General features: G+C 35.3%; 1 protein-coding gene across 1 annotated transcript in view; it reads right to left on the bottom strand.

The window, feature by feature from the left end:
- LOC145689698 (protein Njmu-R1-like) overlaps nucleotides 1-24,651 on the bottom strand; it is a 38,538-nt gene extending 13,887 nt beyond the window's left edge. Inside the window, exons 1-6 of the mRNA XM_081763897.1 lie at nucleotides 24,539-24,651; nucleotides 14,531-14,608; nucleotides 12,885-13,010; nucleotides 8,496-8,700; nucleotides 5,401-5,517; nucleotides 3,314-3,598 (exon numbers count right to left, since the gene is read on the bottom strand). Coding sequence (XP_081620023.1) covers nucleotides 3,314-3,598; nucleotides 5,401-5,517; nucleotides 8,496-8,700; nucleotides 12,885-13,010; nucleotides 14,531-14,608; nucleotides 24,539-24,630 — 903 coding nt within the window. The 5' untranslated portion in view covers nucleotides 24,631-24,651. The remainder of the gene's footprint in view (nucleotides 1-3,313; nucleotides 3,599-5,400; nucleotides 5,518-8,495; nucleotides 8,701-12,884; nucleotides 13,011-14,530; nucleotides 14,609-24,538) is intronic.
- Between the last annotated feature and the right edge of the window lie 499 nt (nucleotides 24,652-25,150).

Here is a 25,150-nt window from a genome sequence, read left to right as displayed (position 1 = left end):
AGGAAATGGAACATAAATTAGGAATTCGTGTCATTCCGTTTCAAGACATTCTGTGAAGAGCCCTGATACCAGACCAGACACACTTGCTGATCTGGAAAGCCTGCTGGAAGGAGTGAGGCCGAATTCCTTTGCCCAAACCTCGCCGGAGTTTGCTAAAATGGATATCTGTTGATAGTTCACAGAGTTGGAATTCTTAAGAACCCTATAGGTGGTCACGGCGAGGTTTCTCTTAAGATGAACATCCTTCAAAATCAGTCCGATATAAACCCATTAACCATCCGTATTCCTGAAAGTATATAGTAATATATATATATATATATCACTTTTTTAAAATTTGATTGCACACTCAACAATAAATGATTGCTCCCGAGCACAATTAAGAAACAAAACTCTCAAATTCATTTAAAACATCATGGTAGAATTTGGTCAGTTACGGAACTTGTAATTCACTACTCCCTAAACTTGAAATCAAACATCTGATTTGTTGAACATATTTCACAGTTAAGATACGTTCTTAAAACATTTTTCTTATAAAAATGGGCAACTTTTGTAGGAAAATAAATGATGATGTAAGTTTGTTCTAGTGATATTTAAAGATCATTACTTTGCAATTAGCATCCTATTTTTAAAAATTATAATAAAATTATTATAATTTTATTGAAAGTAGGAGTTTCAATGTTCGGGAAACATTGCAATGTAAAGTTTCCTTAAGATAAACTTTAAACTAATAACAGGCAACTTTCTTTTCTGGAAAAGCAAAACTTCTCGGAAACCGTTCTACAAGCAACAATCTCAGAAATGCATATTAACAGGCAGGCATCTAGTTTATTCAGTATTAGTACAAATGTAGTGCTACCAGAATCCATTATACCATGAACAAAACATGTTAAAGTGGCTTTGCATGTATATTTATTGTGAGCTTTTTATGAAAGACATTGTGTACCGAGTTAGAATCGATAATGTGATCCACTTAAAACCAAGAATCAACGAGGCAATTGGAGTGTTCGGTAGGGTCTTGTGTGAAACTGATTATCGCCTGGACGTGTATAGTGTTGTGAATGGGTTTAAAAAAAAAAAAAAGTTCTTTCTTAAAAATCTTTCTTAAAAACTATGCGACTGCGAATGCGTTCTTGCAATATAGGACTCAAGTTGTTTGTAAGTCTTGTTCAATCAAACTTGCTTGAAAATACGATTACATTATTATTTATAGAATCAGTCGTCACTTCCAGCCAAGTTCACGAAGTATATTTCGTCTGCCATATAGTTGAGTTGATTTTGAGTTTAACGTCCCGTTCAGCAGCGAGGCTATATGAGACGTGGACCTACTGATTAACGTGGAATCCGAACCACATGAGCTCCCGCCGGGAACCGAACCCAGGACTCCCACGCCAAAGGCGCGTACGATAACCGCTTAGCCACTAAGGAGCTCTCGTCTGCCATATAGACAGCATGTAACATGTAGTTATTTTTATGTAATGTTTTTCGCTTATGCCTCTTTACTTTTCGTTCATTTTACTTTCTTTAAAAATCAATTATAAGGATAATATCTATCGTACACGATCGATGAAATTCATCCGATCTAGACCAAAATTGGCACTGTGATAGACCCTGATGAAATTAGTACACATGTAAAATATTCTAATGTGCAGACCTTTGGTTCCAGAGTTATTGGCCATCAAAGTTGAGTTTGGACTTTGAGGAAAGAATCAGTGCTCAAGGAAAGGAAAGAATATATCATTTCCTTTTACAAAAAAATCGCTAAATGACATCGATAGAACTCATTCAATCTTAACCAAATCTAGCAAGTTGGTAGACTTATACAAGGTTAGTGCATATATGAACTACTGTGGTGTGCAGATCTTTGGTTCCCGAATTATATACCATCAACGTTGGAGTCTGGACTAATTTGAGTCCAAACCCCAAATTTGATGGACAATAACTCGAGAACAGGCCTTTACAGTATACTTATTAAACTTAAGGTCTACCAGTATTAAAAATTTTGATCAAGTAGAGACCTTCAGTTTCCGAGTTATTACTTATCAAAGTTCGGGTTTGGACCTAAAACCCGTTGAGAGAAGTAAGTACAGTATGTAGGGGAACTTATTAGTTCTTAAAATATGACTTTTCAAAGGGCTTTGCATGCTCCTTTCATTAAACAAGTAACACTTTCTAATGAACTCTTTGGTTTTATCTGTAAAGCAGAAAACGTTATTGTGTTGCGAAGAACTCTCATCCTTCCTTCCTCTTTCTCATTCTTTTTCCATTTTGCTCGCTCACCTCTCTTGTACATAAATACACGAAGTTCGTAGTTCGTTTTTGATATATGTATCACGGCTTTTGCCAACAATTCATTGAGTACAAAGTTTTCTTTATCTATTCCTGTTCTTCGTACACATAATGAATTTGGAAGAGAGACGTGTTTCCAATTCAGCACTTTCTCACTAAATAACAGAAAATACATGTCATTTTCTTTTTCAATGCATAAAATCTAAAATGTGCTATTTTAATGAATATTTCTCGTGTACTACAATGTGCATTAAAGACACTCTGAGAACAAATAGCACTTCATTGCTCTTCTCAATATTTGAGGGAGGAGAAGTGATAATGAAAAACCATATATACACACCTTTCCTAGTGTAAAAATTACAAAAAAATTTTTAAAAGCATTGGATTTGATCTACTTTTAGAATAAAAGACAATGCTCAACCAAATGGTTTCGTGTGTTTCCGTCCATTAGAACCTGAGATATTTCAAATTATGTACACTCCTCCAAAACAAGTGTACAGTCTGTTTGATACAACTTGTCTATCTGACAATTGCCTTCCTCTCTTTTTTCCTTCCTGCACGCGTTCATAACAATCAGGCAAGAAGAACTATTTCTATGGCAACAGCACGTTCAGCTAATTATAGTGGCTCATTTCTCTCGTTCTGCAATGGTAAACATTCCACTCTTTCGCACGTTGCCAATTTCAATATAAACAAAACAAATTGCACATTGTTTTAGTCGAAAATCAACTTGAGTATTGGACCTGCTGGTTATTGAAAGCATTCTTTTTAGTTCTCTTTTGTGTCATTTAGTTTTATAAAACTGAGATTTACTTATAGTGAATAATTTCGTGTTTCAATATCCGACGCAAAAGCTGGCAACACAGCATTGAGCACCACGTGCGCGCAGCGAGCTGTCAGAAAGGAAAAGTAGTATCAATTGCAGTATAAATCCGTTCGTATTTTAATGGTTTCCTGCAGGGTTTAAAGGGCTTGCATTGTAAAGGTTCATACTTTCTTTGATGTTATTTTACTTTTATTTTATTACCTTTAAATTAAACGCATCCAAAATTTTCTTTATTTTCTGCGCAGAATTACTTTCTTGTTCCACCAATAACTTTGCCCACTTTAAACAATAAGAATTACACTGTACAGCTTCCAAAGAATATGCACCATCCTTCTTTGCCAATAACGCTGCTTCCTTTGAGAGCGAAGTTTTACAATCTTCCTGTAGGAAATCAGCAATACTACATGCTTGAATAAACATATTTACATCTTCAGCAAACTCCTGGTCTATAGATGGTGCAAAGGTTACTGGCCTGTTTTGCTGAGCCTGTAAAAGGAAAACAGACAATCCTGTTAATTTATATACTTGTAATGTACGGAAAATGTTACTGAAGAAACAAAAGGACACAAGTTCAAAGTTTCAAATTATGATGTTCGACACAACTTATCTATTTACTCATTTACGTGTTGAGGTACCACGTACACGTTGTAGCTGTGCTACCTTCCGAACTCAATTGTACGTATAGGCCACTATTTGGGAGGGACCACTACATTCTCCCTCGATAGGGTCATCCACGCAATACAAAACTTACTTTATTTATGGAAGAGGTAGACCGTACATTACCAGATCTAATGGCTGATGCAGGCTCTACTTTTAAAGACATGGTCTTTGGAAGCGGCGGCTTCCCTGGTATGATCGTGTGTCGTGCACCCAATCAGATTTGGAGAGCTCCCTCGTGGCTAAGCGGTTAGCGTACGCGCCTTTGGCGTGGGAGACCCAGGTTCGATTCCCGGCGGGAGCTCATGTGGTTCGGATTCCATGTTAATCAGTAGGTCCACGTCTCATATAGCCTCGCTGCTGAAAGGGACGCTAAACTAAAATCAACTCAACCAATCAGATTTGGAATGAAAGAGTGCCCCACTCCTTCTCTTGCTCTTGAGGCACCATTTAGCCTATAGATGTCAGAGAACAAGATGCATGAAAAGGATACAAAAAAGCTGATGGAAATTACGAAAGGCTACTTCAAGTGGAAGCTCGGGAAAGACTAAAACTGAAGGAACAGCCATCGCAAGTACTGGAAGCCAGCCGTTTACAAGACATTGGGAATTTAATATAATTTAGATACCTTAACGTTAAACAATAAAAGCAAATATTGCCAATGGGCAGACGAAAGATCGGGAAAACATTGTCAAGATTTTACACTTTGACAAGTGACGAGGGGAGAAGCGGAAATTTCACTAAGGAGACAGAGATGGAACTATTCCTTGGGAATCAGGAAGTGAGAAATCGGAGCTAGATCTTGACATGATACAAACTCTATGCACATGTGAAAGGCAATTAAATTACAGATTAGAAAATAAATAAAAAATCAGTAAAGGTATCTGCTCAAAGAAGGTTACGTAATCATCAAAGAAGAATCCCGAAGTTATCCGAAGAAAAAAGTTAATAGGGAGAGAGAAACAAGTGAAGTGGAAGAAAGATAAATTTAAAAAAAAAAAAGTTTTTTAAAAACTTAGAGATGTTATTGTTTCTGTATTCTGCGTCATTTTTATCAAGGGGGAGTGTTGGGAAAAGTTAAGTTTTGTACATAGAGTAGCCAGAAAGTGCGATAATAGTATGCACATGCTTCTGAACTGGTAAAGATCTTGCAAACAAATGTATATTTACATATATGCAGCTAGAGGGAACTTACTTAAATTCTGATCTTGAGTATTAGAGCAGAGGAACGAAATAGTTCTATACCGATAAGTCCTCTGTGAAATTTGTAAGAAGGAACTGTGTTAATAAAGAAATGTTTTATCAGATATTTTGAGATGTATGACATTGCTTGCAGTACACAGAATTGCAACTGATTTTGAAGATAACAATCAAACAATCAGGATGAGAATAGTTCACACACGATTTTGTACTCATTTCATATTATTCACTTTTTAAAGGCCAAAAACTAACAAATTTACTAGAAGAAGCGATTATCTTAACAAAAAATAAGCTTTTTACTACAAAGAAAGCTGCAAGGATTACTAAAATTTTATTTATAACTGTTTTCGAAACTTATGAGAACACAAGAGATTCAAAGAGATAATATGAAAATATTTTATTAATAATAAAAATATTAAACCATTACGTACCACTTGCAGAAGACCAGCTACGAGTACTCCAAGTTGCAAAACTACTCTACATACATACTGAACACATATGTGATGCCATTTTTGCAACTTCTCTGCAACATCGGAAGATAGCGACATCTGAAAAATGTTTCAAAATTATATGTATTAGTTATAATCAGGGTGGAAAAAAATCATGATTTTTTTCAAAAAAATCATTTTTGTTGATTTTTTAAATTTAAATCGATTTTTTTGATTTAAATCAAATCTTTTTCTTCGTATAATACAAGTCGCGAGCTGAAGAAAAAACATTAGGAATTAGTATTAAATGTTAATTATGCCATTTAAGTGAAAGTGTTGGGTTTTAATTTTGAATTAATTCCCAATCGTTAACCTATTTCAATCCCAAACAATGTTTCTTAAGCATTAAGGAAAAAGTACATTTTACTTAGTTTCACTTTAAATTAATTCATTTCGAAATTTGATTTAAATCAACGATTTTTATTTAAAAAATCAAGTGATTTAAATCTTGATTAAAATCGTGATTTAAATCAGACTGATTTAAATCAATCCACCCTGGTTATAATGTAACATTTTATTTAATTTACACTACTTAGAGTTAAGAATAGTTTTCTTTTATTGTTGTTTTCTTTAACTTCAGCTTTAACCATGTCATGACTTAATTGTTTTATTTTATAGTCTACATTCAACAGCATAAGTGCATTTTTATCACATACATTATTTTGTCAACAGTTCTTAAATGAATTAACCGATTTGAGTACGGTTTTCAAAGATGCAAAATATTACGTTGTCTCTACGTTGAAGCAAAATAGTACTTAAATTGACATACTCGTTCTGACATTCATAAATGAGCATTTATGAGGTGAGTAAGTGGTTTTGTTGGCGACTGTACAAAGTACAGAGATAAGACATATTTCTAAGAACTATCATGCATAAGTAAAATAGCCAACATATTAGCGTAACTAGTATTCTAAGTCAATGATAAAGTTACAATACTAATTTTAATAATCTACCCTTCTATTGATAGCCTTACATCTCTGCTATTATCCACTTAGAGCTGACAAAAATAACTTTTATCTGTTACTATAGTTGTCGGGGAAGTGCGAATTTTTATAGCTTCGAATCTTTGATGAATGAATTTTCGATTAAATATGACAGTTTTTGGTGTGTGACTTCTGATAAGTGATGAGGAGAGGGAAATTTCAATTTTATTTATTTATTTTATCAGTTTCTTAAGGTTCTCGTCTCTGTGGTTCTATTTGTCTGAAGCTACGTAGACAGCAGTATTTATAGAAAACTGATAATGGTATATTCTATATTCTACAGTTCCTTGAAGTTTGGTGAAAGGCTAGCTAATATAGCAGGGCTATATAAAAACATTCATTTGGATAAAGAAAAATTCTTTTCATCTTTATTTCAAGTTTCCAAATCAAACAGGTACAGAATGAAGAAACCTGCGTTAGAAGAAAGTGTTGATTACTTCACAATTTATTCACATTTATCAAAACAAGAGCAGATCCACGTAAATTAAGGAAATATTAACCAGCGATTTGATACACGCAACGATTTAAATAGGTGCAAAAATCATTTACTATCTCCTAGCTAAAAGCTTAGATTAAAGTGGCAACATAGACAGCTGAAAATTTAGAAAAATTTGAAACTTAAAAACAGGATAATTGATACAGGTAGTTACATCAGAGATGCACAGTTTTGAGATATTACTTTTTTCTGAGAATTTTGTCCTAGTCTAGTACTGCTTATTGAGTAATTATTGCTCTAATCAGACTTCTCGTCTACACGTAGTATCTCCAAAACATTTTTCTTCACAGTACTTTAGCAAGTACACGTAAGATTAGTAGAGACACGATTTTGTGGTAAATAAGAATTCGTAATTTCGTTATTAAAATATAGTAAAAGCGGGATAAAATCGGTGAATATGAATTCAATGTAAGAACACTATTTTCGCTGGCATTAGCGATTAGTTACCTTTTATTTCACCTTAATTTCCACTCATCAATCATCATGACATGAGTTCATGCATGACTATATTACACAATATTTGAGTTCTTAAAAAATAACACTAAGCATTCTCATTGAATAAAAGTATCATTTAAAGAAAGAGAAAACACACAGAGAGAGAACATTAATAGAAGAAATAAATTTAGTGTTCACAGTTTACTTATGGAAATAATACGTAAGCATTGTTTCAATGTTTTCTGGTGTTAAATTTGTTCTTTTCTCGGTAACACAAAACAAGAACTCCTTTTTGTGATTTTGGCTTTCATTCTGCTTTACACACGAATCGTGTCGCTTCCAGGCTAGTCAAATATTACAAAATTTACACAAGCTATTTTTTGACGTGCATCAAAAACGTAATAACTATGATCTTTAAATTGTGCTCTATCGAAACATGTTGTGATTTTCGGCATTTTACCGGTTGCTTTGCCGTTCAGAAGTACATGAGGCAAACCTGGGATCACGCTCGCTGCAGAAAAGAAAACAGACAAACTGAGAGAAGCCTGGTGCCAGACACCCGGCAGTCTCATATTTCATTGTGATGATGGAGAAATGATGAACTAGTAGCGCTTACTCACTGTCGAGTATGCAGAAGGGAGAAATAATGATAATGAATAAATCGTAAGAGCGTCGAAAGATTGTCATTTTCGCAATAAATTTCGTGAAATTTCGAGACTTGTTGGAAATTTCGCAAATTCGACAGAATTTCGCGTTTAATCGCGAGCGTTATATAGCCTAACAAATAGTGAAAAAATATATATTTTTAGGTACACAACATTTTCAAACAAAACTGATACATTTCGTGTTTTCGCGTGTCTCTAAAGATTAGCACTGCGATGCGGTTTTGTTGAAAAAAGAAAGAATCTTAAATTGGGAGGGGCAACCAATGTTTCCTCTTTAGGTCCATATCTTTTACTAGTATCGCTGAAGGAAATTTTGAAAATGGCAGCGGGACAAACTACACAAACCAGACGTTAGACGTAATTGAGCCTAAGGTTAGAATGTTCTTCTGACAATTGCTGTAAATAGTTAAAAAAAAAAAAAAAAAATCTTGAATGAAAGTGACAGGAATATTTTCTCACCTCCCCTTTCAAATCTTTTACAAGTGATTTACAAAACCTTGTCAGTTCTGGTCGGAAGACACTAAGTGCAGCTTCTGGAATATCGTCTAACGGATCATCAGACTCTGATAAAAGACATATAAGATATTGAACTTCACTTTCAGAGTTGCCAGGAGACAGTAGGATATAGTAGCACACCGCTGGACAGTTGGACCCTTCAACAAGACTGAAACAGGATATTTGAAATGTTCATATTGTAATTATAGCTTGCAGCAAGATATCATAAAGTACTCCCTTTAACCTTCTTTTTTTATAAGATTTCTAAGTTAATTTTAACTGAATTCTTTAACAGTATAATAAAATCACACATATAAATAAGAGATTTAGGTATAAAATTAAAAATTATCCTTAAAATTAATTAACCTATATAATAAAATGAAATAGTCTCTCTTTGTCCCCTCATCATACACAAACCACTGAGGGAATTTTTAAAATTCTATTTATTTATAGATCACGAAGGCAGTCCTTAGGCAGAGGTAAATTTTTATCATATTCATAATAACTAAGTACCAAAAGTGTCTATTGAATTTCAATGGAAAGAGAACGTGCGCGCACTGGTTGATGGAACAAAAACATCATTTTACTTATATGTATTTTCTGCAGTAAAGAACACTAAGAGCATCGTATCCAAAGCTATGGCAGAAACCAAAATCAGTAAAATGCACGCCAAGCTTAAAACGGATTTCTCAGCGTTTATCGGAATAGAGAATACACATAAAGATGAGCAAAAACATACGTACCCTTTTGAAAGGAATCACACGTTATTTTATTTTTTCAAACCATCATTATCCATTAAGTGGAAAAAATATAAAGTTATCCGAATTCATGAATAGATCTCCCTTAGGATTTTTTTTTTTTTTTTTTTAAAGCTGTTTTCGGCAACATCATGTACGTGAAAAATCATTCAAGATAGGATATTCGCAAGGCGAGCGCTCAAAAGTACATTATTGGTTCGCAAGTAAGTTTCTTTAAGAGTCCCTATCACTGCGAAATTAAAATACCGCTAATTTTACAGTAATTATGTGATACCTTCAAATAGATAAAATATAATCGAAAAGTGGATCAAGACCTCCCTAGACGATGTTATTTTGCATGAGGTACCGTTATCACGAGTCACCTAGCAGCTTTCCGTTTGCAGTTATTTAGAAACGCGAAAATAAATGCCGATTTTCTAAATGGCTGGAAATCGAAAGCAGATAAATGAGTTATGATAACGGTATCTCACGCAGAATAATATTGTCTGGGGAGGTCTTGTTCCACTTTTTGATTATTTTTTTTTTATCTATTTGAAGATATCACATAATTACTGTAAAATTAGCGGTATTTTAATTTCGCAGTGATGAGGCCTCTTAAACGTTTCATACAATTTAATTTTATTGTTTTGCGCCGCAGGTATTTGCTGCTAGTCAACCATTAAAAAAATTAATAAAAAATCCATATACCCTTTTCTTACTTTTCCCACAGATACTTAGTTACCTCTGTAGTTTTTCTCACAACGCTAAGTCAACGTCATGCTACCAACACCATTTGTCTTCGGTGATTTTACGAGAATCGGTAAGATAGCGGTGTTCACCGCATCAAGTTAGATTACACATTTAACTCAGTAAAATATCGAATACCTTTTATTCTACAAGACTTCTTATTCCACGAGGATGGAAGATGCAAGTATCTGAAAGTCTCAAGATCGTTCACTCATGTTTAAAAAGCGAAGAGTTGGGAAGTAATCCTTTTTTTTTTTAAAGAACATACCTAAATATAAAACAATGAAGAAAAAGTGGCTTACAATTGTTTATTATGATACAAGAACTTACTGATTGTCAACAAGAAATTTAAGTGATTACACAGATTCAAAATAAAGATCATTTTACGAAGAATAACGAAAAAAAAAAATCGTTTTGAATGGAGAAAAATGTCGGGCAGTAATTACTTAGTTTTTTTTAAGAAATTGAAGGAAAAATGATACGTAATTTATTGTTACGATACAGGGTTTATTGAATGTCAATAAGAAAACTAATTGATTGTAGAGGTTTAAAATAACGAAGATTTTAAGAATAATATCGATGACCAATTATTCTCAGATGATCTTGTAAATTTAGGGCGCTTTATTCAAGCATTGGAAAGTAACACAAAACAGCTTGTTTTTAATGTTAATAAAGAATAGCAAGAAATTGTTAAATATTTGAATGATGAATAACGTATCTAATACCCTTCAAATGTAAATTTTCGGAAACATTAGTACGCAGTAAGTTTCATTTCTTCTCTTGCAAGCATCATGCATTGGTAGTTGAAAGTAGTTTAAGTCCTTCAAAATAAATTGAACTGAACGATTATATTCGCCTGTAATACTTATATCCACCGAAAAAGGAAGTTTCGTCCTGATTTCTGAATTTCACTGTCCGATTCGACTTCAAAAACTGTTTTTTTTACGACAGAATTGAACACAGACTCAATTCTCAGCCCGTCCAACACTATGTTTAGTTTATAGAAGATGGTAAGTAAGATATGAGGAACAGAACAACAACAGGTAATTTACTTACCTATCATTTAAACCTAAATTAACTTTCAAATATTGAGGATATTTGCAGAAGAGGAAACGGAAATTATGGTTTATTTATGCTTACCAAGATTTTAGCTTTAGGATTACCGAGTAAATTATTCATTTTTCGTTAGAAAGGAACTCACATGAACGCAAAGTTGATATATAAGGTGGTTCAAAAGTATGGAAACACCCTAATATGTGGTAAACGGTACAAAATATAACCAAACAAAAAACGCAGCTTCGGAATGGAGATTGGGGAATGGTTGAGGACACATTACAATATCGTCCGCCATTTTTAATTTTAAGCAATTGTCTTAAATGCAAACCATAGCATGTGATATGTAGAAATTGAACCCCACTGTTACTTTTACTCTAGTGCTAACAATTACGAAGTTACGAGTGTTTCTTTGCTGTATGCCCAATAAAAAAAGATTAATCATATGGAAAAGATCACGCACTGTTACAAAACGTGTTCAATGTGTTCCACATTCCTGTCAATTTTCAGATGCATTCTGAGTTCCCAGTCACGCGCGAAGTGTCGGCTGTAATGTTGGAACATGCGTTCACAATTTGTTCCTTGAGATGTTGAATATCCCTAATTTTCACCGCATACACAAAATACTTCACATGGTCCCACAGATAGTAGCTCAGGTGTCAAATCAGGAGAAGGTAGGGGCCGTTCCACAGCATCTCGCAGACCAATCCATGCATTAGGAAACTGCTTATCAAAGTAGTCACGGATACAGGTACGTAATGAATTTTGGTGTCACTGTACTGGAAAAGCGTAGAGAATGGCTCATCTTCCGACACCAGCGATGGCAAGATTGCCAACAACCTATCGTCGTTACGGTCCCATCGATGAAGAATGAACCCAAAACGCAAGTCCTCCACACTCCACATCACACCATTACTTTGCCGGAAACACCTGCGGATGCGTCAAACCAATTCAGATTACTATCTGACCAGTATCGTACGTTCTGTTTGTTAACCTCGCGAGACGCGTACAACTGTGCATCAGTAAACAATACGTCAGAGGCGAATGTGTAATTTTGTCGTAGCTCCTCTGTGGTCTATTAAGCAAATTCCAGACGATGATCTGGATCATCTTCTGTAAGGTGTTGGTGAAGTTGCAGCCTATAAGGGTGCCACTTATCCACTGACATAACGAGCATGATCGAGGTGCGACTAACACCAGCTTCACAGGCTACATTACACGTGTTTCTCTTGAGACTTTTACTGAATGATCCCAACACAGTAACAGTTGTTGCCTCGGCTGTCGGTGTGCATGGTCTAGCAGTCTTGGGTCGATCTGCCACAGATTCGATTTCTTAGGATTTCTTCAGAACTTTGAACAGAGTCTTATTACTAATGGAAGTCCTTTCTCAGTAACGACGGTTAAAATAGTCTGTAATCACTCTGTTGTTTTGCTCTCCAGAGATCAGTATGATCTCAATGCGCTCTGCATGCGTCAAAGTCATATTCTCCTAATAAGTAATTCCCGGCTAGAGCAAACGTAACAGTATCATTCATTTTCTACGAAAATTTGCTATTAAAATGACAAATCACATACTATGTTTTTCATTTAAGACAACTGCATAAATTTCAGCATGACGGACATCATTGTGATGTGTACACAAACATTCTTCCCCATCCCTATTCCCCAACTACATTGTTACTTTCGTTATATTTTGCACTCTTTAGAACTTATTAGAGTGTTTCTACACTCTTGGACCACTCTAAACACTCTTATTCTCATTTTTAAATTAAAAGTGTACAGTTATTGAAATCGCAACAATTTTAGTGCGTCATACCTAAAATCCATTCCAGAAAAGTTACCCGTGTCTACGTATATAGCTCCTTTCTTAAGCCGTCTAGTAAGAAAAACTCTCAAATGATGCTCCTGATCCGAATTCAACGTCGATGAAATTCTCGTCAATCTGTAAAAAAGTAACATATTTTATTACTACGAACTACACTTTTTTTTATCTTTGATTAGTTGATTTTTTTCCTTCTTTACGTCCTTATCAAGCACTAAGATTATGAAAGACGCAATCTACTATATATGTGAGCTCCGAACCATGATCGGAGTTAAATCCAGCGCAATTTAAGGTTCAAAAATCATTATGGAAGATTACCCAAAGCCACTCTCAGAAACCATTATGGAAATTATCCAAAGCGACTCTCAGAAATTATCATGAAAGACTACTCAAAGTCATTCTCAGAAATCAACATGGAAGATAACCCAGAGCCACTCTCAGGAATCATCATGAAAGATTACCCAAAGCCACTCTCAGAAATCATCATGTAAGATTACCCACATGGAAATTACCCAAAGCCGCTCTCAGAAATCATCATGAAAGATTACCCAAAGCCACTCTCACAAATTATCATGAAGGATTACCCAAAGCCATTCTCAGAAATCATCATGGAAGATTACCCAAAGCCACTCCTAGAAATCATCATGGAAAATTACCTAAAGCCATTTTCAGAAATAATTATGGAAATTGCCCAAAGCCACTTTCAGAAATCATCGGAAGATTACCCAAAGCCACTCTCAGAAATCATCACGGAAGATTACCCAAAGCCACTTTCAGAAATCATCACGGAAGGTTACCCAAAGCCACTCTCAGAAATTATCATGAAGGATTACCCAAAGCCGCTCTCAGAAATCATCATGAAAGATTACCCAAAGCCACTCTCACAAATTATCATGAAGGATTACCCAAAGCCGCTCTCAGAAATCATCATGAAAGATTACTCAAAGCCGCTCTCAGAAATCATCATGAAAGATTACTCAAAGCCACTCTCAGAAATCATCATGGAAGATTACTCAAAGCCACTCTCAGAAATCATCATCAAAGATTACCCAAAGCCATTCTCAGAAATCATCACGGAAGATTGTTACCCACAGCCACTCTTATCTCGCCTCCAGGAAAAATCATTTACAGAACTATATCACCGGTAGTGGTTACTTTTTTAATATTAGAAGGACATTTTAAAATTGTTCGTAGTACTTACGAAGATCGAGAAAGAAAACATAAATTGCTAATAATTTAAGAGAGATTGCTAAAAATTATTTCTCTTCAAAATTATTTTCATTGTATCGACGACAGTGTCATATGATTTACACAGAAAAGTATAAACTTTATTTGATACAACAAATTATTATCCTATAAGTAAAATTAGCATTAAATTAAATGCCAAACAAATATAAAATTTTTGAAAACGGGAATATCAATTTTTACTTACACGAAAGAATAAAAATATAATTCCATGATGATTCTATGATAATATAATTCCATTCTATGATTCCATGTAAAACCAAATTACATCTATACACAGTTAGAGAAAAAAAATTTTTGTTCATGAACGTTTCACACGATACATACGCTAAGATTAATGGCATTAAGAAATACATTTTATTTAATTCCCACTAAACATTAAAATATTCTCTTACCCATCGTTATCAACATTCTCTTTCCCTCCATTGCAGGATTCAGAAGCAACATTATCATCACTTTCCACAGAGATTAATCTGTAACAAAAACTAGTATCAGTAATCTTAGAAATTTTACACGTTGCTTACCTTTAATATTTTACTTTAACAGGTCTGTTCGAAACAACAAAAATATAAAAAGCGAAAAATATCTGACTGGACCGAGTAATGAACCCTGATCTCCAGCTTACCATCCGTTTTAAATATGCATATGGGTCAGTCCATTTCAAATCATCCAACTAAAATATCAAATGAAACCCATAGTCTCAGAATGGCATGAAAATTTTTCTGTTTACTCTACTTGCCATCCTTATTGATCACACCAAATTTTAATTTGATATCTTATATACTTTTTTAGTTAACATTTTTTTTAGTTTGGTAAAATATACGCTTTTGTTGTTGCCGAGGGTTAGAGAGATTACGACATTGATATACTAAAAAGATCATAACTTCGTTAATTCTCATCATATCACAATGATTTTTTCACTAAAATGATCATAATAAGATACAGAATACGGTAAAAATACATTCAGTTACTTGTACTTGAATTGTTGTAGTACATATTACCTCAAACCTGGATATTACGATTTTTTTAAAGAAAAAACATAAAATTTTAAAATACAGTAAAAACTTAAAGGCACTACATAAACCAAAGTATTTTATACGTATTTATAGGCCTAAAGGCATGAGTTAATGTGTTCTGAAAGAAAAACTGTGGGTTTTTAACTGCAAATATTTTTAAACCATTTATCTTTAGAGTACGGCCAGGTATTTCAAGAAAATCGTAGACCTTCACGTTGGCAGCCCTGGCGTTGTCCCTAATTGTCACAGGGACATGAACCATATCTCGTTACAAAGCTTATGGAACGCAGATTCCAACAAGGTAACTTCTGTGCCCCCTTGTTTCCAACCCACAGAAGAAGAAGAAGAAGAAGAAAAATTGCTTTTTTAAAAAAAAAAATATTTTATCGGACTCTGGCAACACTTCATTGTCATACGCAGGAAAAAAATTCTCGCATACACATCAGACATTGGGTGGAATCATATAAAAAATAAAGGGCCTAGGTGCAATAGCTTGCGAGATAAAAATTCGAAATCTGGTATATACTATGGTCAACCTGTATATATTTTACGAAGGAACTTTGGTCTTCCCTCAGGTTGGCAACCCTGGCGACTTCCCTAATTGTCACAGAGACGCGAATGATACCTCGTTGCAAAGCTTACGGAACACTGGTTCCAATGAGGTAACTTTTGTGCCCCCCCCCCCCGGTTTCAACCCACAAAAGAAGATGAAAATCATCTTTGACTTTTGTGGGACGTTGGCAACACTGTTCTTTGTCATAAAAGAAAGATCACTTTCTCCTACGGATTCGGCATGGGGAGGCACAGTCTAGGTTCATTAGGAGCCGAGCAACAGAGGTTTGAAGTACTGGCGCTAAGGAGCCAGGCATCTTCTAAGGGTTAAACTAGTGCACATTTTACTTTCTGAAAAACTCATTGAATGATTTACATGTAAGGCGTAATGAAATTGACATTTTAATCAAGCTGAAGATGTTAAATTATTTAAGCTGCAGTAAATTTATCAATGTTCTAGAAATAATACAACTGCGCATAAGCTTTTACAGTAAACTTTAAAATCAAATAACCAAAATATAATTTTATTATTTTTACTCATAAGCGCTTTCGATAACTGTCTTAGTTTTTAATAAATTAAAAATATATTTAATGTATTTTGAAAGTAAGAATGTTTCACAAAGTATTTCACAAATCAAAACAGTTCGTTGGAATCTTGTATCAGTTTAGGTAGCAATTTCGTTCGGTATCTTGAGGAGTGCGAATCCTACAGCCCTCAGGTTCATGAAAAATAGTTGAGTTGATTTCAGTTTAGCGCCCCTTTCAGCAGCGAGGCTATATGAGACGTGGACCTACTGATTAACGTGGAATCTGAACCACATGAGTTCATGAAAAAGACTTTGGATTAAAAGCTACATGGTGTTTTTGTGCCACCAGCCATGGGAAGTCTCCTTGTGACGGTATAGGTGGCACTGTCAAGCGCATCGTGACAAAAGCAAGTCTTCAACGTAGTCCTGGTAATGCTATTGATAATTCCGATTTTTTTTTTTTTTTTTAATTTTTTATTTTTGCAAGGAAAATATAGAAAATATAAAGTTCACAATGATTAGAAAAGAAACCTTGATAGAGGTACGAAAAAACTTAGAAGGGCGTTTCACTCAAGCCAGGACAGTACCTGGAACACGTAGTCTTCATCAGTTTGAGCCAAAATCTGAAGACTCCACTGGAACAAAACGAGTATTTAGATGACAACTTTTGCACAATATTCAACTTTTCTGGAGAAAATCATTCGGTGAAAATGCCTGTTGTGGGTGTGCACAATTACATTGCATGCCTTTATGATGACCGGTGGTATTTTGGATTAGTTTTGTCAAAACATGAAGATGAAGGAGACGTTAAAATTAAATTTATGTATCCCCACGGGCCTCCTCCATCTTTTCACTGGCCCCCAAAAGAAGAGGTTTGCTGGATTCCTATGAATAACATAATTTCATGTATAACCCCCCCCCCCTCCCAGTCACAAAAGCACCCGGAAGAATGTATTATTTTTCCGAAAAGGAAATAGGTTCAATCAATCTTCAGTGCAACAAGATGTTGAAACAAATGCAAGCCCAGAAATAAAATGTTGTTAGTGTTTTATTTAAACATTTTCTGTAATTCCACTTCAGGACCTCTATGGTGTAAATAGTAAATGAACCACTTCAGGATTTTAAGATGATTTGGTAAATTCTTTCTTCGTTCACTGATTATATTCAATCTGTTGTATGTGATGAATATGTATAATTCATTAAACTCATAGTGAATAGCTATTTTCTTCTTCTTTTGTGGGTTGGGAACCAGGGGGGAGGCACAAAAGTTACCTCATTGGAACCAGTATTCCGTAAGCTTTGCAACGAGGCATCATTCGCGTCTCTGTGACAATTAGGGAAGTCGCCAGGGTTGCCAACCTGAGGGTAGACCAAAGTTCCTTCGTAAAATATATACAGGTTGACCATAGTATATACCAGATTTCGAATTTTTATCTCGCAAGCTATTGCACCAAGGCCCTTTATTTTTTATATGATTCCACCCAATGTCTGATGTGTATGCGAGAATTTTTTTCCTGCGTATGACAATGAACAGTGTTGCCAGAGTCCGACATTTTTTTTTAAAAAAAAGCTATTTTCTTCTTCTTCTTCTTCTGTGGGTTGGAAACAAGGGGGCACAGAAGTTACCTTGTTGGAATCTGTGTTCCATAAGCTTTGTAACGAGATATGGTTCATGTCCCTGTGACAATTAGGGACAACGCCAGGGCTGCCAACGTGAAGGTCTACGACTTTCTTGAAATACCTGGCCGTACTTTAAAGATAAATGGTTTAAAAATATTTGCAGTTAAAAACCCACAATTTTTCTTTCAGAACACATTAGCTCATGCCTTTAGGCTTATAAATACATACAAAATACTTTGGTTTATGTAGTGCCTTTAAGTTTTTACTGTATTTTAAAATTTTATGTTTTTTCTTTAAAAAAAATCGTAATATCCAGGTTTGAGGTAATATGTACTACAACAATTCAAGTACAAGTAACTGAATGTATTTTTACCTTATTCTGTATCTTATTATGATCATTTTAGTGAAAAAATCATTGTGATATGATGAGAATTAACGAAGTTATGATCTTTTTAGTATATCAATGTCGTAATCTCTCTAACCCTCGGCAACAACAAAAACGTATATTTTACCAAACTAAAAAAAATGTTAACTAAAAAAGTATATAAGATATCAAATTAAAATTTGGTGTGATCAATAAGGATGGCAAGTAGAGTAAACAGAAAAATTTTCATGCCATTCTGAGACTATGGGTTTCATGACCTGGATGAATTGACATGGACTGACCCATATACTATACCACGTCCTTTGTCGTGCTTGCAAAATTCAGTGCTCTTGCAATTTTACTTAGTCGGATTGGAGTTTAATGTCCCTTTCAGCTCTTGGAGGCTACATGAAAGTAGACCTCCAGGTAATGTCGGATTAGAACCAGATGAGTTCCCACTGGGAATCGAACCCAAATTTTTCGCACCGAAAGCGCGTACGCTAATCATATAGCCACGAGAGACAGAGAGAGAGAGAGAGAGAGCAAGATTATTTCTAGAAATATTATTGCAGTTGAAAGAAGAAATCATACCATTTATTCTATATTAAATGAAAAACCAGAAAAACATAATTATTGCAGTTAATTTACATCGAATTACCAAATACGATAGAAGGTATAATAATCAACCAAAAATCTTCACAATCCACCAGAGTAATGTAATAGCTATGCTGTTGAAACAATTGATATAAAAAATAAACTTTGAAACGCGCATTATTAACGTTAATGTTAAATTTAATTTTAAAAATGTGCTTCTTGCGTTCGACTTCAAGTTATACAGAAGGGTGATATGATTATTTTCAACCGATTTTCCAAGTACATTTTAAGTATGAAAAGTCGTGCCGCCGCCAACGATTGTGTCCTATTGGACTACCAATATCATGGATTGTTGCCCGACATAGCAATTTTCACTAAAACCAGGCCCGTATTTAAGTAAGTGCTATTTTGTGCTCGAGCATAGGGCGGTAAAATTTTGGATTTTTTTAAATGAAATGAAATCTTTAAGTTTTACATCTCACAATTATGCCGGCGAGACTAAAGCACACGGTGATGATGAGGATAAATGAAATGGCGAAATGAAAGAAGTCGGAGGAAACAGAAGAATCTCGAGAAAACCCACATACATGGTGCTAGTCCACCACAAAGCTCACTTAGCGCGAGCTGGGATGGAACCAAGGACCCCATTTACCAGAGGTCCTTTGCTCTAGCACTGAGCCACCGCGGCCCTCAGATATTTTTAAAAAAAGATTCACAATAAAGTAATATTTAAAATTAGCAACCCACAGAGTCCCGCGCGAGCGCAAGAAAATATGTTAATGTGTTTAATTCGCTCTAATTACAGTAGTTACTAATTAGCTAGCTTATTTGATTTTTAAAAAAGTATAAAATGAAATGAAATGAAATCTTTAAGTTTTACGTCCAATAGTTATGCCGGTTAGGCTAAAGGAGACGGTGATGATTTTTAAAAAGTCTTCCCCTTCCAAACCCACCCAAAAAGGTAAGGATGAACATCATGAAAACTAGTACCGCTAAATTCAGCGTCCTCGAAAAATGAATTCAACACTAATATCTGTCGTTTTCGATTACTTTTGAAATTTCGCCCCTCCCTGGGGAGTGCAGTATGACCTTGAAGTTAAATTGGATTAAAACTGTCACTGTTCATCTCAACACCCCCCCCCCCAAAAAAAAAAAAGAAAACTATGATTTCAGCTCTTAATATTGGTAGTTTTCGGGGGCGGGAGATTTGTGCGGGGGCGGCAAATTATTATTTAGAGCACAGAGGCGCACAATATATAAATACGGCCCTGATTACAACAAACCACATTGCAGCACAAGCATAGGAATTCCATTCCATTTTTCCTGGCAAGTTTTCTATACATCAATGAGGATACGGACGCAGCGGTGTAGTAGATACTGCTTTAACATTGAAAATGTGTAAAAACACATTGAACTGGCGTCAGTTTTTTGCATGAAAGGGAATAACGTGCGATTACCGTTTCCTGCTCCATGTCTTAATAAAACTGGAGGGATTATCTGGTGGGATGGTTGGATGCTTGTTCTCATGCATCTGAACCAGACATTTCATTGCTTCATACAAACGACGGTTGTCTTCCTCATACAATGGGGTCACGATGGATTCCTGGGAGAAGGCCCAATTTACCTTCACGATTTAGTCCACCTTACATACCTCGAACAGTATCCATTAACGACCACAATTTCTCGGCACTGGTAGTAAAACTCCGAATTTTACCGTTATGCCTGACATAAATGACAACTGCCAAGTGTCTTTCCTACAGTTTGCGGCAGCTTGTTCTATTTTCAGCAATGGTGTGCGGGAGCAAATTGTAAATCCAGTTCTTGTGTGCTCATCGCAAGCTGGCAATGAACCATGTGATTGAAAGTAGACTGAGCCAAATTTAATCTCAGGGCCATGTTATGTTGGAGTAGTGGGTTTTCCTGACCTGTAAATCGACGAATTCCGTGAAGTACCTCGGGCGACACTTTTGGTAATATTTCTGCATGGGCTCCATTAGTATTTCCTTGGCCACGATATTTTTAGCTGTGGTCACTCCGATTGTTAAACTATTTATCCGACGTCATTTTGCCATTCGTTTTCTGTGCGAGAAAATGAGCTTGGGCATACTTTTCCCAATAATGGTTCACTTTGGACAACATTTCACTAGGAGCAATAACGCTCCGGCACCTGAAAACTAAGATATAGCAGTGATAACAATGCTGGTTCCATGGTTCTCGCGTATAGAAAACAGAAATGACAACAGTACTGCGAAATTGGTTGGATATAAACCTACCATCCTTCTGAGATTTTACCATGTTAACTCCCCTTAAAGAACGTACCCTACGGGAGAATGGGGTTCGAAATTTATCAAAAACAGAATATCTTATGGAGTTTTGATTATCACATTCTAGTTAGTATGCGTATCCTAAAGGCTCACATATTTTCCATGAACTTAATTCTCCCTATGCAAAGAATGGGCATTTCAGCTAGTTTGGAATAAAAAGCAATGATTACATTCCCCAATCGGAAAACAACCATTAGGAAGAACTAGGAGCAGATGGGAGGACAATATTAAGATGGATCTCGCAGAAATAGGAATACAAAGTAGAAAATGGATTCAGTTGGCTAAGAATAGAAGTCAATGGAGAGCTTTTGGGAACGCGGCATTGAACCTCCGGGATCCATAGGCCATAGTGTTTAGTTATGATTACATTCCTTCGTTTTTGTAGTACATAATCGCGTATTAGTACAGGCCAATAATAAAATATCTTTCACGATGTGTCAGTTACAAATCGAAAAAAACGCTTAATTGAAAAAGGAAATTACTAAAAGTACGCCACTATCTTCTCAACACTAACGGCAATCAAATCTTGAGCTCCCGAATTCCTCTTACGTATCTACTAGAGTATGTAACGTATAGTCTAATTATTGTATGTTACAAGGCTATTTAATCGTAAAATAATAATAATAATAATAATCACATCATCATCATCATCATCAATAATTTCCAACATTTCAGTTCGTGCAAAAGAAAAACAAAACTTTCTTATTTTAAAAACAACCAAGATTTTTTTTCTTGCTCTTGAACTTGTGATACTATCCTAGTATTTGCTTGGCGTGCTTTCAGGGTAACTAAAAGAATCTTTTGTCAGAACGACTGGCTCAGAGATTTGAATCCTGAGTGTAATATGAGATTTTACTCCTATTCGATATTTTATAGAATTACCCATCTCTCTGTTACTCTACAAAATAGTTTAATTCCTTCTTTGTAGAAATCGAAATACAAGCGAACGTCAATGGTGCAAAGTGTGCCCCCACGAAACACGGATTCCCTTGTGCAATATCCTCCCCTTTTTGTTATATTTAAGTTCAATTCAATGAATCATGATTATGTGCTGAGGCTAAGGGAGACAGGAATGCTCAGATGGATGATAATGGTGGCATGACGAAAGTGGGAAGAACGGTAAAACCCCATGAAAACCTATTCACACCGTTTTTATTTACCACAAGGCCCACTTGACGGGAGCTGATATTGAACCAGGAACCCGCGCCAGATTGAGTCACTGCGGCCGCACGCGGAAATTCTATAGTTGCATGTGTACAATAGAGCCTAAATGCTAAAATGGCATTTCAAATAGGAATACTGCTTTAAATATAGGTACAAAATTTAATAAAACCCAATTTTACCGCATAAAACCCACTAGACTGGGTTTTCCAAAACCCTGTAGTTAAGACTGCTGTATTTTATGTTTACAAGACCAGCGGTTGCTAGTGTAAAACAATTACAATTGCTATAACAGGAAGTCGTATTACTATCGAAAATTCTAAGTACTGCACTTATTTTAATATTTGCAGGAAACAATTTGTTTCTATCACGAACATTTACTTTCTACACGTCAAACACAGCAAAAAGCACATTAAGACACACGTATAGAATGATGATGACTTTCCATCGTAGTTTGACGTCACATGTTTGAGTTACATGAAGTGGCAATGAACTAGAAGGTATGCATGCTTTTGCTCGTTGTCTGGTTGTCGTGGATGGAAAGATGGAACTCACAATTGATGAAAAATTCTAGAGCTGGAAACACTACAGAATGTTATTGAATGTATTTCATAGGTATCATACAACATCCATCAGCAAATGCTCTATCGTTCCTTTCATAGAAATCTGACATTAACTCAAATTTTTCAAGAGATCAAAAGGTCGTCACTCAGAAAGGTTAACATTGTGAAAGTGAGGCGTTTGCGATACGTCAAGGTTAATCTTAGTCCTAATTAAACAAACAAAAAATTAAAAAAAATAAATAAATCTGCCTGTATATGCACTGATTCACTTAGCGTTTTAACATTATTGGCAACATTTAATTGGAATAATAAAGCAACATAGTTAGTGCTGTCCATAAAACATATATTTTATAGTATTCAATAAAGTCTATACATGCCTTTACTCACACTGATATAAAATTTAACGAAGAATGTGACCAACTTCCCCATTCAGCAGTTGATGTCGGACTACTAGCACTAATTAGAATATATGCTTCAAATTTTCATTCTATCGTAAAATCTTACGTTAACAGACATTTACAACTCAGGAATAATCAAATAAGAAACGGACCGGGAACATATTACTAGAGCACAACAGTTACTATTGAACACTGAAACATAAATACAATTAATTGTTGCTGAGATTAAGATGGAATACTGCACTACTCAACAGCCCAACCCCCCCCCCCCCCCAAAAAAAAAAGTTGTATACAACAAAACGCAAAGATGACCTCATTGCTGCATTGAAGAAGTTGGGACGCTAGATCACATAATTTTTAAATGTAAAGTGTGCAAAGATAAACATGAAAAACTATTAAATATGCTACATGGTTACATGGAATTTGGCCCATTGTCCATGAATCAAATTTTAATATTTACTCACTGCCCATCTACACTTTCATTAAGTAACTAATAAAAAACAAAAATTGTTAATAATAAAACACAGGTTTTACAAATTTGATACTCATAACTCACTGAACAGCTTCGGTAACTAGTACGTCAGTTCTGGATCTTAAATTAGGAAATAATCAATTCGGCATATATATATATATATATATATATATATATATATATATATATATACAAATATCATACTCAGGATATAACATCCGATCTCTATTTAAAAATACTCAGGATATGGGCCGTTTTAGACTGTAAATGAAATCTTTAAGTTTTACGTCCCACGGTTATGCCGGTTAAGCTAAAGGAGACGGTGATGGTGAGAGATGAGTGAAATGATGGAAGGAAGAAAGTGGGAGGAAACGGGAGAACCCCGAGAAAACCACGAGCACGGGGTTTGTCCACCACAAAGTCCACACGGCGCGAGCTGGGATCGAACCACAGACCCCCAGCCAGAGGTGAACGTTCTACCACTGAGCCACCGCGCCCCCCGTTTTGGACTGTAGTCTGAAGCCTGTAAGCTAAATGTCACCTCATCTCAGGTTATGGGAAAATAAATCACGTAATTGCGTTATACTTGGAGGACAGGGTTTGCTTAACCTGCTATGTTTTACAGAAAATTCTCAACGCTTTTAGGACCATATACAACATTATGTCAATAGAGCCACTGATGTAATGAGTTGTCTCTTCTATTAAAATAACAAAAACACCTTGCACTTGGAACCAAGTGACTATCACTTCATATTGTCACATCTAATCATAATGTGTATAATAACTATAATCAAACCAAACTAAAATCCTACTTGTCTTTGTTTAAAATATACAAAGCATAAGCAACGGTAAAAGCATCACTATTTCCTTCTGCTTCCTGTAGCTTCCCTTCCAGTTCAGCCATTTTTATTTCACACCTAGCGTTGCCAACTACTCTAAGGAAAAAATTAAAGCGCAAATTAATGGGCCTCATTCCATACTAGTATAATAAATGCGGATATAGTATACGTAAGACCGTCTCAGTTCCAGAAGAAGCTGGACGCTCATACTTTTAGGGATTATTCATTGAGTATCTACAAACTTAGAAAGGGGGTAACAAACCCTCTTTCATTTGCTTATCCACTGATACGAAAATAAAAAAGAACGTACCTATTTGCCTTTGTACTTTATATGCTATAGCGCATTACATTATATGCAACAAGGATTTTGGTCTGCATCATGATATAAATTTAAAAATATTTAACATTTTTCGAATCGAAATCAACAAAATTTATTCTAGAAAGTAAAAATAGAATGTTAAGCACATATAATGAAGACAACGCAGTGATTTAATTTGGTAACGTATAAATATATAATATGAAGTATCCTCGCGCACGGAAGACAGGGTGTTCTCATGTATACTATTACCTTAAAAACATTAACAT

Source organism: Thermobia domestica, chromosome 1, assembly GCF_964235325.1.
Source record: "Thermobia domestica chromosome 1, izTheDome1.hap1.1, whole genome shotgun sequence".
Taxonomy (NCBI): domain Eukaryota; kingdom Metazoa; phylum Arthropoda; class Insecta; order Zygentoma; family Lepismatidae; genus Thermobia; species Thermobia domestica.
The sequence above is the reverse complement of the archived record's forward strand: the minus strand, read 5'-3'. Positions and strand labels throughout refer to the sequence as shown.